Source organism: Scylla paramamosain, chromosome 44 (assembly GCF_035594125.1).
Source record: "Scylla paramamosain isolate STU-SP2022 chromosome 44, ASM3559412v1, whole genome shotgun sequence".
Classification (NCBI taxonomy): Eukaryota; Metazoa; Arthropoda; class Malacostraca; order Decapoda; family Portunidae; genus Scylla; species Scylla paramamosain.
In genome coordinates this window covers 11673473-11685860 of record NC_087194.1, presented here as the reverse complement: position 1 = coordinate 11685860, position 12388 = coordinate 11673473, and the positions used below count along the sequence as shown (strand labels likewise).

General features: G+C 42.4%; 1 protein-coding gene and 1 long non-coding RNA gene across 4 annotated transcripts in view; both read left to right on the top strand.

Annotated features, from left to right (window-relative positions):
- The first annotated feature begins 9500 nt into the window (after window positions 1-9500).
- LOC135094099 (uncharacterized) lies at window positions 9501-11459 on the top strand. Its single transcript, XM_063993895.1, has 3 exons — window positions 9501-9602; window positions 9703-10124; window positions 10326-11459. The coding sequence occupies exons 1-3, from the start codon at window positions 9561-9563 to the stop codon at window positions 10327-10329; spliced, it is 468 nt and encodes a 155-aa protein (XP_063849965.1). The 5' UTR covers window positions 9501-9560; the 3' UTR covers window positions 10330-11459.
- Window positions 11460-11778: 319 nt separating this feature from the next.
- Window positions 11779-12388, top strand: part of LOC135093852 (uncharacterized) — a 5292-nt gene continuing 4682 nt past the window's right edge. Inside the window, exon 1 of one of the 3 annotated variants that reach the window (XR_010263509.1) lies at window positions 11779-12388. This exon is cut by the window's right edge and continues 209 nt beyond it. This is a non-coding gene — a long non-coding RNA (uncharacterized LOC135093852). The other 2 variants (XR_010263511.1, XR_010263510.1) reach the window with 2 other exon arrangements.

The window sequence follows — 12388 nt, the reverse complement described above, 5'->3', positions numbered from 1 at the left end:
CACACACACACACACACACACACACACACACACACACACACACACACACACACACACAACATGGCCCTTCGTATCCTAACAATAATACAACACAATGTACTACACTGGTTTAATAGAAGGATTTCACTATCTAACACACACAGAATCATTGACGCTGATGTAATACTTATAAACGGTCACTGCACACACCAAAACACACTAATTAAAATCCCAGGATACAACCTACACACAAAAAATACAATATAAATTTCTTGATGTTTTTTTTTATCTGATTTAATTGCAATAGAAGTCATGACCACAACTGGCAAAATTATTACTTCCACACTATATCAACCCCCTTCAAGAAACTTTATACCAATTCCCGACTTCACCAAACTATTGAGACGCAACATCCCAGTCTACATGCTAGCCGATCTCAGTGCAAACCACCCCACTTTGGGATACACTCACAGCAACACGAAAGGAAGACAGCTCAACACACTCATACACAACAGGCTAATTCAACACACAGGGCCAGAATTCCCTACATATTACACACGCAGAAGAGGGACAACACCTGACATAATATTAACAAACCACAGAACGTACCACAACACATACAACAGCAGGACCCCTCACCACCAGCGACCACATACCAGTTATATTTACGATATCTACCGCACCCATATTAATGCCATCACCTACCACACCACATTACAGTAAAGCAACCTGGCAAACATTCAAAACACACGTCACCAACACACTACACGGTAACACACTAGACAATGAAACACTTGAAACTATAAACACTGCAACTGACAACTGGCATCAAGCAATACAGAACACAACACGGCAATCAATCCCCACTTCACTATATAAATGCCTTCTACCACATTTTTATTAATTAATTTATTTTTTAGGTGTTGTGTGTTTAGGTTAGGTTTGTTGTAGTATCCCCACTTCACTATATAAATGTCTACCCTCACACAAACATAATGACACAACAAAACCTCTCAAGACACTCTTCACTGAATTGCAAACGTATTCAAGTATTCATGGATGGAATTTTAACAATTACAGATATTATAAACAAATAAATAAAGTCTCCAGTACCTACAAATATTGACCGGTAATAGAGAAAAAGAACCTCACTACATATTAAACAAAAACCACATCAAATTAGACACAAACGGGATAAGGAAAGAGTACACAGGGAATATTGGAGAGAAATATTTAATGGAGAACTACAAAACATCCGAGATAATATACAAAGAACAATCCCCCTATACTAATTGTAACACAGGCACACTCAGCACACACCCCGAAGAAGTTAGAAACATAATTAAGTGTTTACAGTACCAGCCCGGATGAAAGTGAACCAAACCATCCTATCACACCTGGCACACATCCTATCACACCTACCACATATCCTATCACACCTACCACACATCCTGTCACACCTACCACACATCCTATCACACCTGGCAGACATCCTATCACACCTGGCAGACATCCTATCACACCTGGCAGACTCAGCAATATTAAGACTCACAGACACATACAACAGTGCCATCTCTGCAGGATATTTCCCAGATAGATGGAAAAATGCCATTATCAGACTCATACCTAAACCCGACAAATCTCCACAACAACCTCAAAACTACAAACCAATTTCGCCGCTAGAAGTACCAGGGAAAATATTACAAAGAATAATCAATACCAGACTGAAAACTCACCTTGAGACCAACAATTTATACAACATCAACCAGTTTGGATTTCGCAATAGCAGGGGCACCACACATGCATTAGCAATCATCACTGAGCAAATAGCGCAATACGAATCAGATAAAGTTTGGCATCATGGATTAAAACACAAATTACTTCAGTTGCATCTACCAATAATTATCGAAAAATTTTGATGTGATTTCCTAACAGACCGCACAGCATCCATTAAAATAAATCACCATACCGGACCAAGATTTAACCTGAAATGCGGAGTACCACAAGGAAGTGTCCTGTCACCAACACTCTTCACAATTTACACCAACGATATACAACAGCCTCAACAAAACCTCAACATCAGTTTCGCAGACGATATAACACAAATGATTGGCTACCCAGGGAGATCTAGGAACATGCTAAACATCAAAACTGAGCGAGCGATAAAGGCAGTTAATGACTATGAAAAAAAATGCAAAATCAAAACCATCGTTAATAAATTCACACCTCTCCATCTCGCAGCCAAACGAACTTTTCCACTTCACATTAACGAGGAAGAAATACAATTAAAAAATAAGGGCAAATGCTTAGGATTAACCATAACCACCTTTGGTTATTACAAGCACATTCAGCAACGTAAAAACACAGCAGACTCAGCACTAAATAAATGATACAAGCTATACAATATGCTAGAAAACATTGAAATACACCTAGTTAAAACACTAATCCTTCCCATTCTTGATCATCCACCTATCCCAATACACACTATGAGTAAAAACCAAATACCAAAAACTTCAGAAAATACAAAATAAAGCCTTAAGAACCAGAACAACACCTCTAAACATGAGAATACACAACAGATAAGGAAACTGAAGCCTCGCCTACTTGACTTGTTTTCTCATCAAGTTAGCAGTACGCTTATCAAGTTACTTATCTAAGTTACTAATTAAACTCCTAATGGAAAATATTTGAACCACCATAGACCCTAAATAAGTAGGCTGTTACAAAGATACCAGTTTATTTATGGGCCACAGCAGTGAAGCCTCGCCTACGTGTTTTCTCATCAAGTTAGCAGTACGCTTATCAAGGCCGTCAGCAATACCAGAAGGGTGCAGGATGTCACTCAACCTGACCTGCACGTTGATGTTTCATGCTTGTGCTGTGGTGATGCTAATGAGGTGTTGTGTGTGTGTGTGTGTGTGTGTGTGTGTGTGTACGCAACGACCGCTTCGTAGGATTGGCTGTGTCACGGATGGCTGGAGGAAAATAAGAGTTTTTATTATGATTTATTATTATTTTGATAACTTTGAACACACTGATCGTATTCAACCTTCTTCCAGTTTAAATTTTCATCAGTAATAACTCCTAAGAATTTAGTAGAAGAAACACTAATTAGGTGACAGCCTCCATAAAAGAATTTGAAATTACTGACAACAAAGCGTCTTTCAAACAATATGAAATTACTTTTATTAATTTTTACGGTTCATTTATTTGCGGTTACCGATCTGAATATGTTACGCAATTCTTGATTCAATTTTGTATTTAAGTTACACAAATCATTATCTGTTAGGCTCGTATCAGCGACAAGAACGCCATTTATCACATCACTAACATTACAAATAACATTCATGTATTATCACAAACAATAAAGGGCCTATTATAAAACCTTGTGGCACACCTTGAATAATATTTTTTTTCTATTTGACATTAATTGTTACAAAATACAGACTGTTTGCTACCTGACAGACAACTAGCAAACAATTTTAACGGGTAATCTTATAATTCCAATGTTTTATATCTTTACTCATATCAAAAACACCTTGAGGAGAGAGAGAGAGAGAGTGTGTGTGTGTGTGTGTGTGTGTGTGTGTGTGTGTGTGTGCAGGTGACGCCAGCTGTTCATGCAAGGGTAGAGACACACCTATCACCTCACTGGCAGGTACCAGGTGTGGAGAGACAGGTATCAGGTGTGGAGAGACAGTTATCAGGTGTAGAGAGGTAGTTATCAGGTGTGGAGAGACAGGTATCAGGTGTGATGAGACAGGTATCAGGTGTGGAGAGACAGGTATCAGGTGTGGAGAGACAGGTACAAGGTGTGGAGAGACAGGTACCAGGTGTGGAGAGACAGATATCAGGTGTGATGAGACAGGTATCAGGTGTGGAGAGACAGGTATCAGGTGTGATGAGACAGGTATCAGGTGTGGAGAGACAGGTATCAGGTGTGGAGAGGTAGTTATCAGGTGTGGAGAGACAGGTACCAGGTGTGGAGAGACAGGTACCAGGTGTGGAGAGACAGGTATCAGGTGTGGAGAGACAGGTATCAGGTGTGGAGAGACAGGTAACAGGTGTGGAGAGACAGGTATCAGGTGTGGAGGGACAGTTATCAAGTGTGGAGAGACACCCCACCACAGTAGGCCTGCCCTCACGCCACCACCACCACCACCACCACCACCACCACCAGCACACACTGATGCACCTCCTCCGCCACACTGACAGGCACACATCAAGGCTCTCCCCTCTCCCCTCTCCCCTTCCCCTTGTGCCCTCCAGCACCGCGCCGCCGCCCCGGGGTCACCAGCAGCGCCGCACCTCTCGCTGTTCATAAACTGCCGCACAAAATTTTGCCGGTCACCTCACACAGACTTGACGCCCACGCCACCACCGCCGCGCGCCCCACCCACGCCGTCACACCAGTAGGCTACAGCAGGGGCCAGCAAAGTACACAGGACAGACTCCAACACAGCACCACGACACGCAATGACACAGAGATCGCTAGTGGGTGAGGAGACGAGTCCTTCAGCTCCGGCGTGAGTGAAGCTTCTGTGCCTCACGTCCGCTCATGGTGGCCTTTGACCTCTGATATATTAATGACCATCACAGATACACTAAGAGAGAGAGAGAGAGAGAGAGAGAGAGAGAGAGAGAGAGAGAGAGAGGGCGAGGCGGTACACTGCTGTAGGTAGAATATTAATTTGTCTTTGTTCTCGTTATTAAAGTAAGCAAAATTATTCTTGGAGTCTTGTCAGCAGTCAGGGGTACCAATGCTGTTCACTGACATGACCTCCAGTGACGCTAATTTGAACTACGAGTCAAATCTGGTGTTTTCCGTGAGCTGGCGAGAGGAATTTGGGTTTCTCTCTCTCTCTCTCTCTCTCTCTCTCTCTCTGTCGTGTGCTGTGTTGACAGTCAGAAGGGCAGGACAGCCAAGCGGAGTGTAAGGCGCCACCACACACTACAGTTCGTTCAATCATTCCTCTCCTGGTCTAACAATTAAGGTGAGGCGCAACAAGTCAGTAGGCCTACGCGTGGCACTCCCAGTGTGAAATAGGCCCGCAAATTTCCACCTGTTCTCTCTAATCACCCTGTCTAGTCTCTCAAAGCTCCCTAAGTCTGTTCACAACCAGTTCTTTCGCATCTCTTTCGTAAACAAATTTTTTCAAGCTTCGACTGGTTACCTCTTGTTCTGTCCTGAATGAACAAGAAGAAGAAGAAGAAGAAGAAGAGGAAACATTCTTTATATGCTAATAATGAAAATGATAACAACAGCAACAACAACAATAACAACAACAATAATAATAATAATAATGATAGTGATAGTAGTAGTAGTAGTAGTAATAGTAGTAGTAGTAGTAGTAATAATAATAATAATAATAATAATAATAATAGTAATAATAATGATAATAATAATAATAATAATAATAATAATAATAATAATAATAATAATAATAACAAAAGCATTTTCTTTCTAATTATGCAAAACAATTCAATAAATAAACAACAAAATAAAAATGCAAAAGAAATAAAAAAACTGATTTTTTTTATATAAACGCTCACTCTTCGTCCCTCTCCCTCTCTCTTTCCCCAAGACCAGGATCAAGATTCCCCTCTCCCTCTCTCCCTCCCTCCTCTTTTCATCAATTTTCTCTCTCTCCCTCTCCCTCTCTCTCCCTTAGTGCCGTGTCTTTCTCTCCAGGAGGCAGCAGACGTCTCTCCCGTCTCTCCTTCCCTCCCTCCCTTTCCTCCAGGAGAGAGAGATTTCCCTCCTTTTCTCTTAAATAACGGAGGAATTCTGTGTCAGTCCGCCATATTGGATTTTCATCGCTTGGAGATTCACTGGTGACAAGAAAATGAAATGGATTATTATAATTATGAGTGATTTATTTGTAATTAATATGTAATTATGCTCTGAAAAATTAGTGTTGTTTTGTGATGTTAGTATTGCGACTTTTTGTTGACAATTTGTGTTTGTTTTGTGTGTTTGTCTTCATGCTAAACAATACCGTTATTATTAACAATATTCTTTATTCATCTCTCATTATTATCCAACTATGCCCACCCAAACAATTATTAACATCATTCTTACTGCCATCATCATCATCATCATTATCATTATTATTATTATTATTATTATTATTATTATTATTATTATTACTATTATTATTATTATTACTATTATTATTATTATTATTACTATTATTATTGTCATTATCATTCTTATTATTGTCATTATCAATGTTATCATTATGATTATTACAATTATTATCACAATAATTATAATTGTTACAACATTTTTACCGTTGTGATTTCATTGGTATCGTTTCGCCTATCTATTTATATATAAACATTATATATATATATATATATATATATATATATATATATATATATATATATATATATATATATATATATATATATATATATATATATATATATATATATATGTGATATTAATAACTATGAAAATGTGCAAGATGTAGTAATCAAAATACTACTACTACTACTACTACTACTACTACTACTACTACTACTATTATTATTATTATTTTTATTATTATTATTATTATTATTATTATTGTTATTATTATTATTATTATTATTATTATCATTATTATTATTAATATTAATATTATCATTACAACAACAACAACAACAACAACAACATTCTTTCTAGCATGGACAAGCCGGTACGGTTGGCATCCCTGGCTATGGTGGCACTTGTGGTGGTGGCAGCCCTGACTACGATGGCGATGGTGGTTGAGAGTGCCTCGGTGCGAGAACGTAAACCCACAAACCACTTCAATAACACTTCAGTAAGTCACTACTACCCCAATCCTTGCACCACCACTACTACCACCACTACAACAACTACTGGTACTATTAGTAACACTGCCGCTGTTGTGTTTCAGGTCACTGCAGTGCCTTCAGATCTACTGGTGCGCCTAGTGGAGGTGACACAATCCCTTCATAACTTGCTGCCGCGCCGGAGTGTAAGCGACGGAAACATTGAGGCGACCCAAGAGACCGCTGGGCTAAAAGGTATTGTGATCATTGCTATTTCTATTATTAGCACTGTTATTTTCTGTCCTGCATCACACTGACAAATAAAAATAATAATAAAAAAAAACAAATTTAAGTAATGAATAATAAATAAAGAAATCTGCCGGGAAAATTGTAAATATTAGTAGTTATTATAGCTGTTGTTGTTTTACTACTACTACTACTACTACTACTACTACTACCTAAGCGAAGGTGCCTCTGGCGTTTTGCCTCTGCTAGTTGGGGGGACCTGAGGCGGTATTTTGCTGATTTTCCTTGGAATGACTACTGCTTCCGTGTCAGAGACCCGTCTTTGTGTGCTGAGCGCATAACAGAGGTGATAGTGTCTGGCATGGAGGCGTACATTCCTCACTCTTTTTCTCGTCCTAAACCTTCTAAACCTTGGTTTAACACAGCTTGTTCTCGTGCTATACATGATAGAGAGGTGGCCCACAAAAGGTACTTAAGCCTTCCTTCACCAGAATCTCATGCACTTTATATTTCTGCCCGGAACCATGCCAAGTCTGTTCTCCAACTAGCCAAAAACTCCTTCATTAACAGAAAATGTCAAAACCTTTCAAGATCTAACTCCCCTCGTGATTTCTGGCATCTAGCCAAAAATATCTCCAATAACTTTGCTTCTTCTTCTTTCCCTCCTCTACTTCAACCAGATGGCACCACTGCTATCACATCTATTTCTAAAGCTGAACTCTTTGCTCAAACCTTTGCTAAAAACTCTACCTTGGACGATTCTGGGCTTGTTCCTCCCTCTCCTCCACCCTCTGACTACTTCATGCCTCGTATTAAAATTCTTCGTAATGATGTTTTCCATGCCCTCGCTGGCCTAAACCCTCAGAAGGCTTATGGACCTGATGGGGTCCCTCCTATTGTTCTCCGAAACTGTGCCTCCGTGCTTGCACCTTGCCTAGTCAAACTCTTTCAGCTCTGTCTGTCAACATCTACCTTTCCTTCTTGCTGGAAGTTTGCCTACATTCAACCTGTTCCTAAAAAGGGTGACCGCTCTAATCCCTCAAACTACCGTCCTATTGCTTTAATTTCCTGCTTATCTAAAGTTTTTGAATCTATCCTCAACAGGAAGATTCTTAAACATCTATCACTTCACAACCTTCTATCTGATCGCCAGTATGGGTTCCGTCAAGGCCGCTCGACTGGTGATCTTCTGGCTTTCCTTACTGAGTCTTGGTCATCCTCTTTTAGAGACTTTGGTGAAACTTTTGCTGTTGCCTTGGACATATCAAAAGCCTTTGATAGAGTCTGGCACAAAGCTTTGATTTCCAAACTACCCTCCTACGGTTTCTATCCTTCTCTCTGTAACTTCATCTCAAGTTTCCTTTCTGACCGTTCTATTGCTGCTGTGGTAGACGGTCACTGTTCTTCTCCTAAATCTATTAACAGTGGTGTTCCTCAGGGTTCTGTCCTGTCACCCACTCTCTTCTTATTATTCATTAATGATCTTCTAAAACAAACTTCTTGTCCTATCCACTCCTATGCTGATGATACCACCCTGCACTTTTCCACGTCTTTTCATAGACGTCCAACCCTTCAGGAGGTAAACATATCACGCAGGGAAGCCACAGAACGCCTGACTTCTGATCTTTCTAAAATTTCTGATTGGGGCAGAGCAAACTTGGTATTGTTCAATGCCTCAAAAACTCAATTCCTCCATCTATCAACTCGACACAATCTTCCAGACAACTATCCCCTCTTCTTCAATGACACTCAACTATCCCCCTCTTCTACACTGAACATCCTCGGTCTGTCCTTTACTTATAATCTGAACTGGAAACTTCACATCTCATCTCTAGCTAAAACAGCTTCCATGAAGTTAGGTGTTCTGAGACGTCTCCGCCAGTTTTTCTCACCCCCGCAGCTGCTAACTCTGTACAAGGGCCTTATCCGTCCATGTATGGAGTATGCTTCACATGTCTGGGGGGGGTTCCACTCATACTGCTGTTCTAGACAGGGTGGAATCAAAAGCTTTTCGTCTCATCAACTCCTCTCCTCTAACTGACTGTCTTCAGCCTCTCTCTCACCGCCGCAATGTTGCATCTCTAGCTGTCTTCTACCGCTATTTTCATGCTAACTGCTCTTCTGATCTTGCTAACTGCATGCCTCCCCTCCTTCCGCGGCCTCGCTGCACAAGACTTTCTTCTTTCTCTCACTCCTATTCTGTCCACCTCTCTAACGCAAGAGTTAACCAGTATTCTCAATCATTCATCCCTTTCTCTGGTAAACTCTGGAACTCCTTGCCTGCTTCTGTATTTCCACCTTCCTATGACTTGAATTCCTTCAAGAGGGAGGTTTCAAGACACTTATCCACCAATTTTTGACCACTGCTTTGACCCTTTTAGGGACTGGCATTTCAGTGGGCATTTTTTTTATTAGATTTTTGTTGCCCTTGGCCAGTATCCTTCCTACATAAAAAAAAAAAAAAAAAAAAAAAAAAAAAAAAAACAGGTGCGTCTGGTGAGGAGCGGATTCTTACACTTGCACTGACACAACACGCGCTGCTACAACACAGAATGGAGGAACTTCTGACGCAAACAGGAAGGTGTCAAGCCCAGGTGAGATAGTAGTAGTAGTAGTAGCAGTAGTAGTAGTAGTAGTAGAGAAGGGAAAGCGGTGTTGTATTGAATAAATTTAACATTCTTTTATTAAACACAGGTGGAGGCGCTGCGGGAGGACAAGGAGGAGCTAAAGAGGGAAATTCAAGCCTTGAAGGAGCGAATGACGACAAAAAACAAAGATATAGGCTCGTCGACACATGAATTTCCCGCCAAAAGTGACCACGGTTGCAAATGTAAACAAACTGACTCCGACGCACCCAAAAGGACTGCAATGCTCTCTACCACTGCTACTATCGATACTACTACTGCAATAACTGTCCTCACTGCTCCGCCTGGTTCTCCTGAGTCTACTACTATCACTAATGGCAGGAATAGTAGCACTGGGCGGATAGTAGACCGTGTTTCTGGTGGAGCGGTGACTGAGACTACTTCTATTACAATTATTCCGACTACTACTGCTGCTACTACTATTGCTACTACTACTACTGAGAGTGTGGTCGTGCTTGGATCTGGTGTAAGGTAAGTACTATTTGTGATGCTACTACTACTACTACTACTACAACTACTACTACAACTACTACCATTACTATTTCTACTAATTATATTGCTGCTATTACTTCTGTTCTACTGCTACTACTACTACTACTACTACTACTCAAAGGAGACCATGTAGCCAGCTTTCATTCATTATATACTGACACAACATGCTCTCCTTAACAGGTGATCTTGGAACCTCAGGGAAAACAACATGCAGCAAGTGAGTTGGAATGGCTAGAACCAGAGGATGGGGGTGTGCGTCCAGGGAATTGAGGAGTGCCACTGCTTCAACTGATGTGTGGGGCCTTGAGGCAGAGGGTCCACCAGGTGTGTGTGTGTGTGTGTGTGTGTGTGTGTGTGTGTGTGTGTGTGTGTGAGAATGTTTTCCTACTTGTGGTGAATGGTAAGGAAAAAGAGTGTGTGGTGGTGTGTGGTGTGGCCTTGCTTGTGGCAGATGCATTGGGGAGTGTGTGGTGGTGTGTGGTGTGGCCTTGCTTATGGCAGATGCATTGAGGAGTGTGTGGTGGTGTGTGGTGTGACCTCGCTTGTGGCAGATGCATTGGGGAGTGTGTGGTGGTGTGTGGTGTGGCCTTGCTTGTGGCAGATGCATTGGGGAGTGTGTGGTGGTGTGTGGTGTGGCCTTGCTTATGGCAGATGCATTGAGGAGTGTGTGGTGGTGTGTGGTGTGACCTTGCTTGTGGCAGATGCACTAGGGAGTGTGTGGTGGTGTGTGGTGTGACCTTAGTAACTTAACTTCTTAGTAACTTGTTTGATAATGGACTCCCTTGAAAACTGATGACAAAAATAGAATGCTAGGTATAGAAAATGCGCCCAGATTATTAGTATGAAATATCTGGGGATTAATTCGCTAGCAAACTAACACTAGACAAGAAACGTGACACGGAAAAAGAGAAGTTTGAAAAGTGTGACAGTATGAGAGCTGCCGAGGTTTAGTAGGTGAGTGCGTGGGCGCGGCCGTGACAGTGCGTGTGTGTGCGTGGGCTGAGAGTCCGTGCGTGTGTGTGGGCATGAGAGTCCGTGCGTGTGCGTGGGCGTGAGAGTGCGCGTGCATTGGCGTGAGAGTGCATGTGGATGTGCGTGGGAGAGTGCGTGGGCGTGGGCGTGAGAGAGCGTGTGCGTGCGTGGGCGTAGGCGTGCGAGTGTGTGTGTGCGTGGGCGTGAGTGCGTGTGAGTGCGTGGGCGTGGGCGTCCGAGACTGTGTGTGCGTGGGCGTGAGTGCGTATGTGTGTGCATGGGCGTGAGAGTGCGTGTGCGTGAGAGTGCGTGGGCGTGAGAATGCGTGTGCGTGAGAGTGCGTGGGCGTGCGGGTGTTTGTGCATGGGCGTGAGTGCGTGTGCGTGCGTGAGTGCATGTGCGTGAGTGCGTCGACGTGCGAGTACGTGTGTGCATGGGCGTGAGTGCGAGAGCGTGCGTGGGCGTGAGTGCGTCTGCGTGGGTGTGATTGCGTGTGCGTGCGTGGGCATGAGAGTGTGTGTGCGTGCGTGGGCGTGAGTGGGTGTGCTAGGGCGTGGGCACTAGTGCGTGTGCATACGTGGGCACGAGAGTGCGTGCGTGGGTGTGAGAGAGCGTGTGCGTGAGACGTGAGCGTGCAAGTGTGTGTGTGCGTGGACGTGAATGCGTGCGTGGGCGTGGGCGTGCGAGTGTGTGCGTGGACGTGAGAGTGCGTGTGCGTGGGCCTGAGTGCGTGTGCGTGTGCGTGAGTGCGTGTGTGTGAGTGAGTGGGCGTGTGCGTAAATGTGCGTGTGTTTGCATGAGTGCGTGTGCGTGGGCGTGAGTGCATGTTCGTAGGAGTGAGTGAGTGCGTGGGCGTGAGAGCGCGTGTGCGTGCAGAATCCCACGCAAGCTTTAATTCCTGATTAGATGAAGGTGATAAGGTGTTTTAATAGTAGTATTCACTTAAAAATCAGATGAAAAATGGCCATAGACAAACATTTAAGAAGTTGTGTATAAGAGAATTCAGTTCTGTTACTTAGAGATTCTGAATCTATTGTGTCCAATAATTTACTTGAAAAGCAGTGCATTAAGAACATAAAATACTTAGCCTTAACTAAATATAATAAAACACTTTAAAAACACCTGAAAACACGTGAAGCAGGTATAAAACATGTGAAATAATCTTAAAACAACGGGATCAATAAGTCTAGCATAGGTTTCAGCCGAGAATTAAATATAAAACACTCAAAACACATTAAAACACATGGATTAAATACTGGAAGCCCTCATAT

What these genes read in the sequence shown, in the direction of transcription:
- LOC135094099 (XM_063993895.1), top strand. Translation starts at nt 9,561, where the DNA reads ATGGAGGAACTTCTGACGCAAACAGGAAGGTGTCAAGCCCAG. An exon ending in CAGGAAGGTGTCAAGCCCAG is followed by an intron (nt 9,603 to 9,702) that starts GTGAGATAGTAG and finishes TATTAAACACAG; the next exon opens with GTGGAGGCGCTGCGGGAGGA.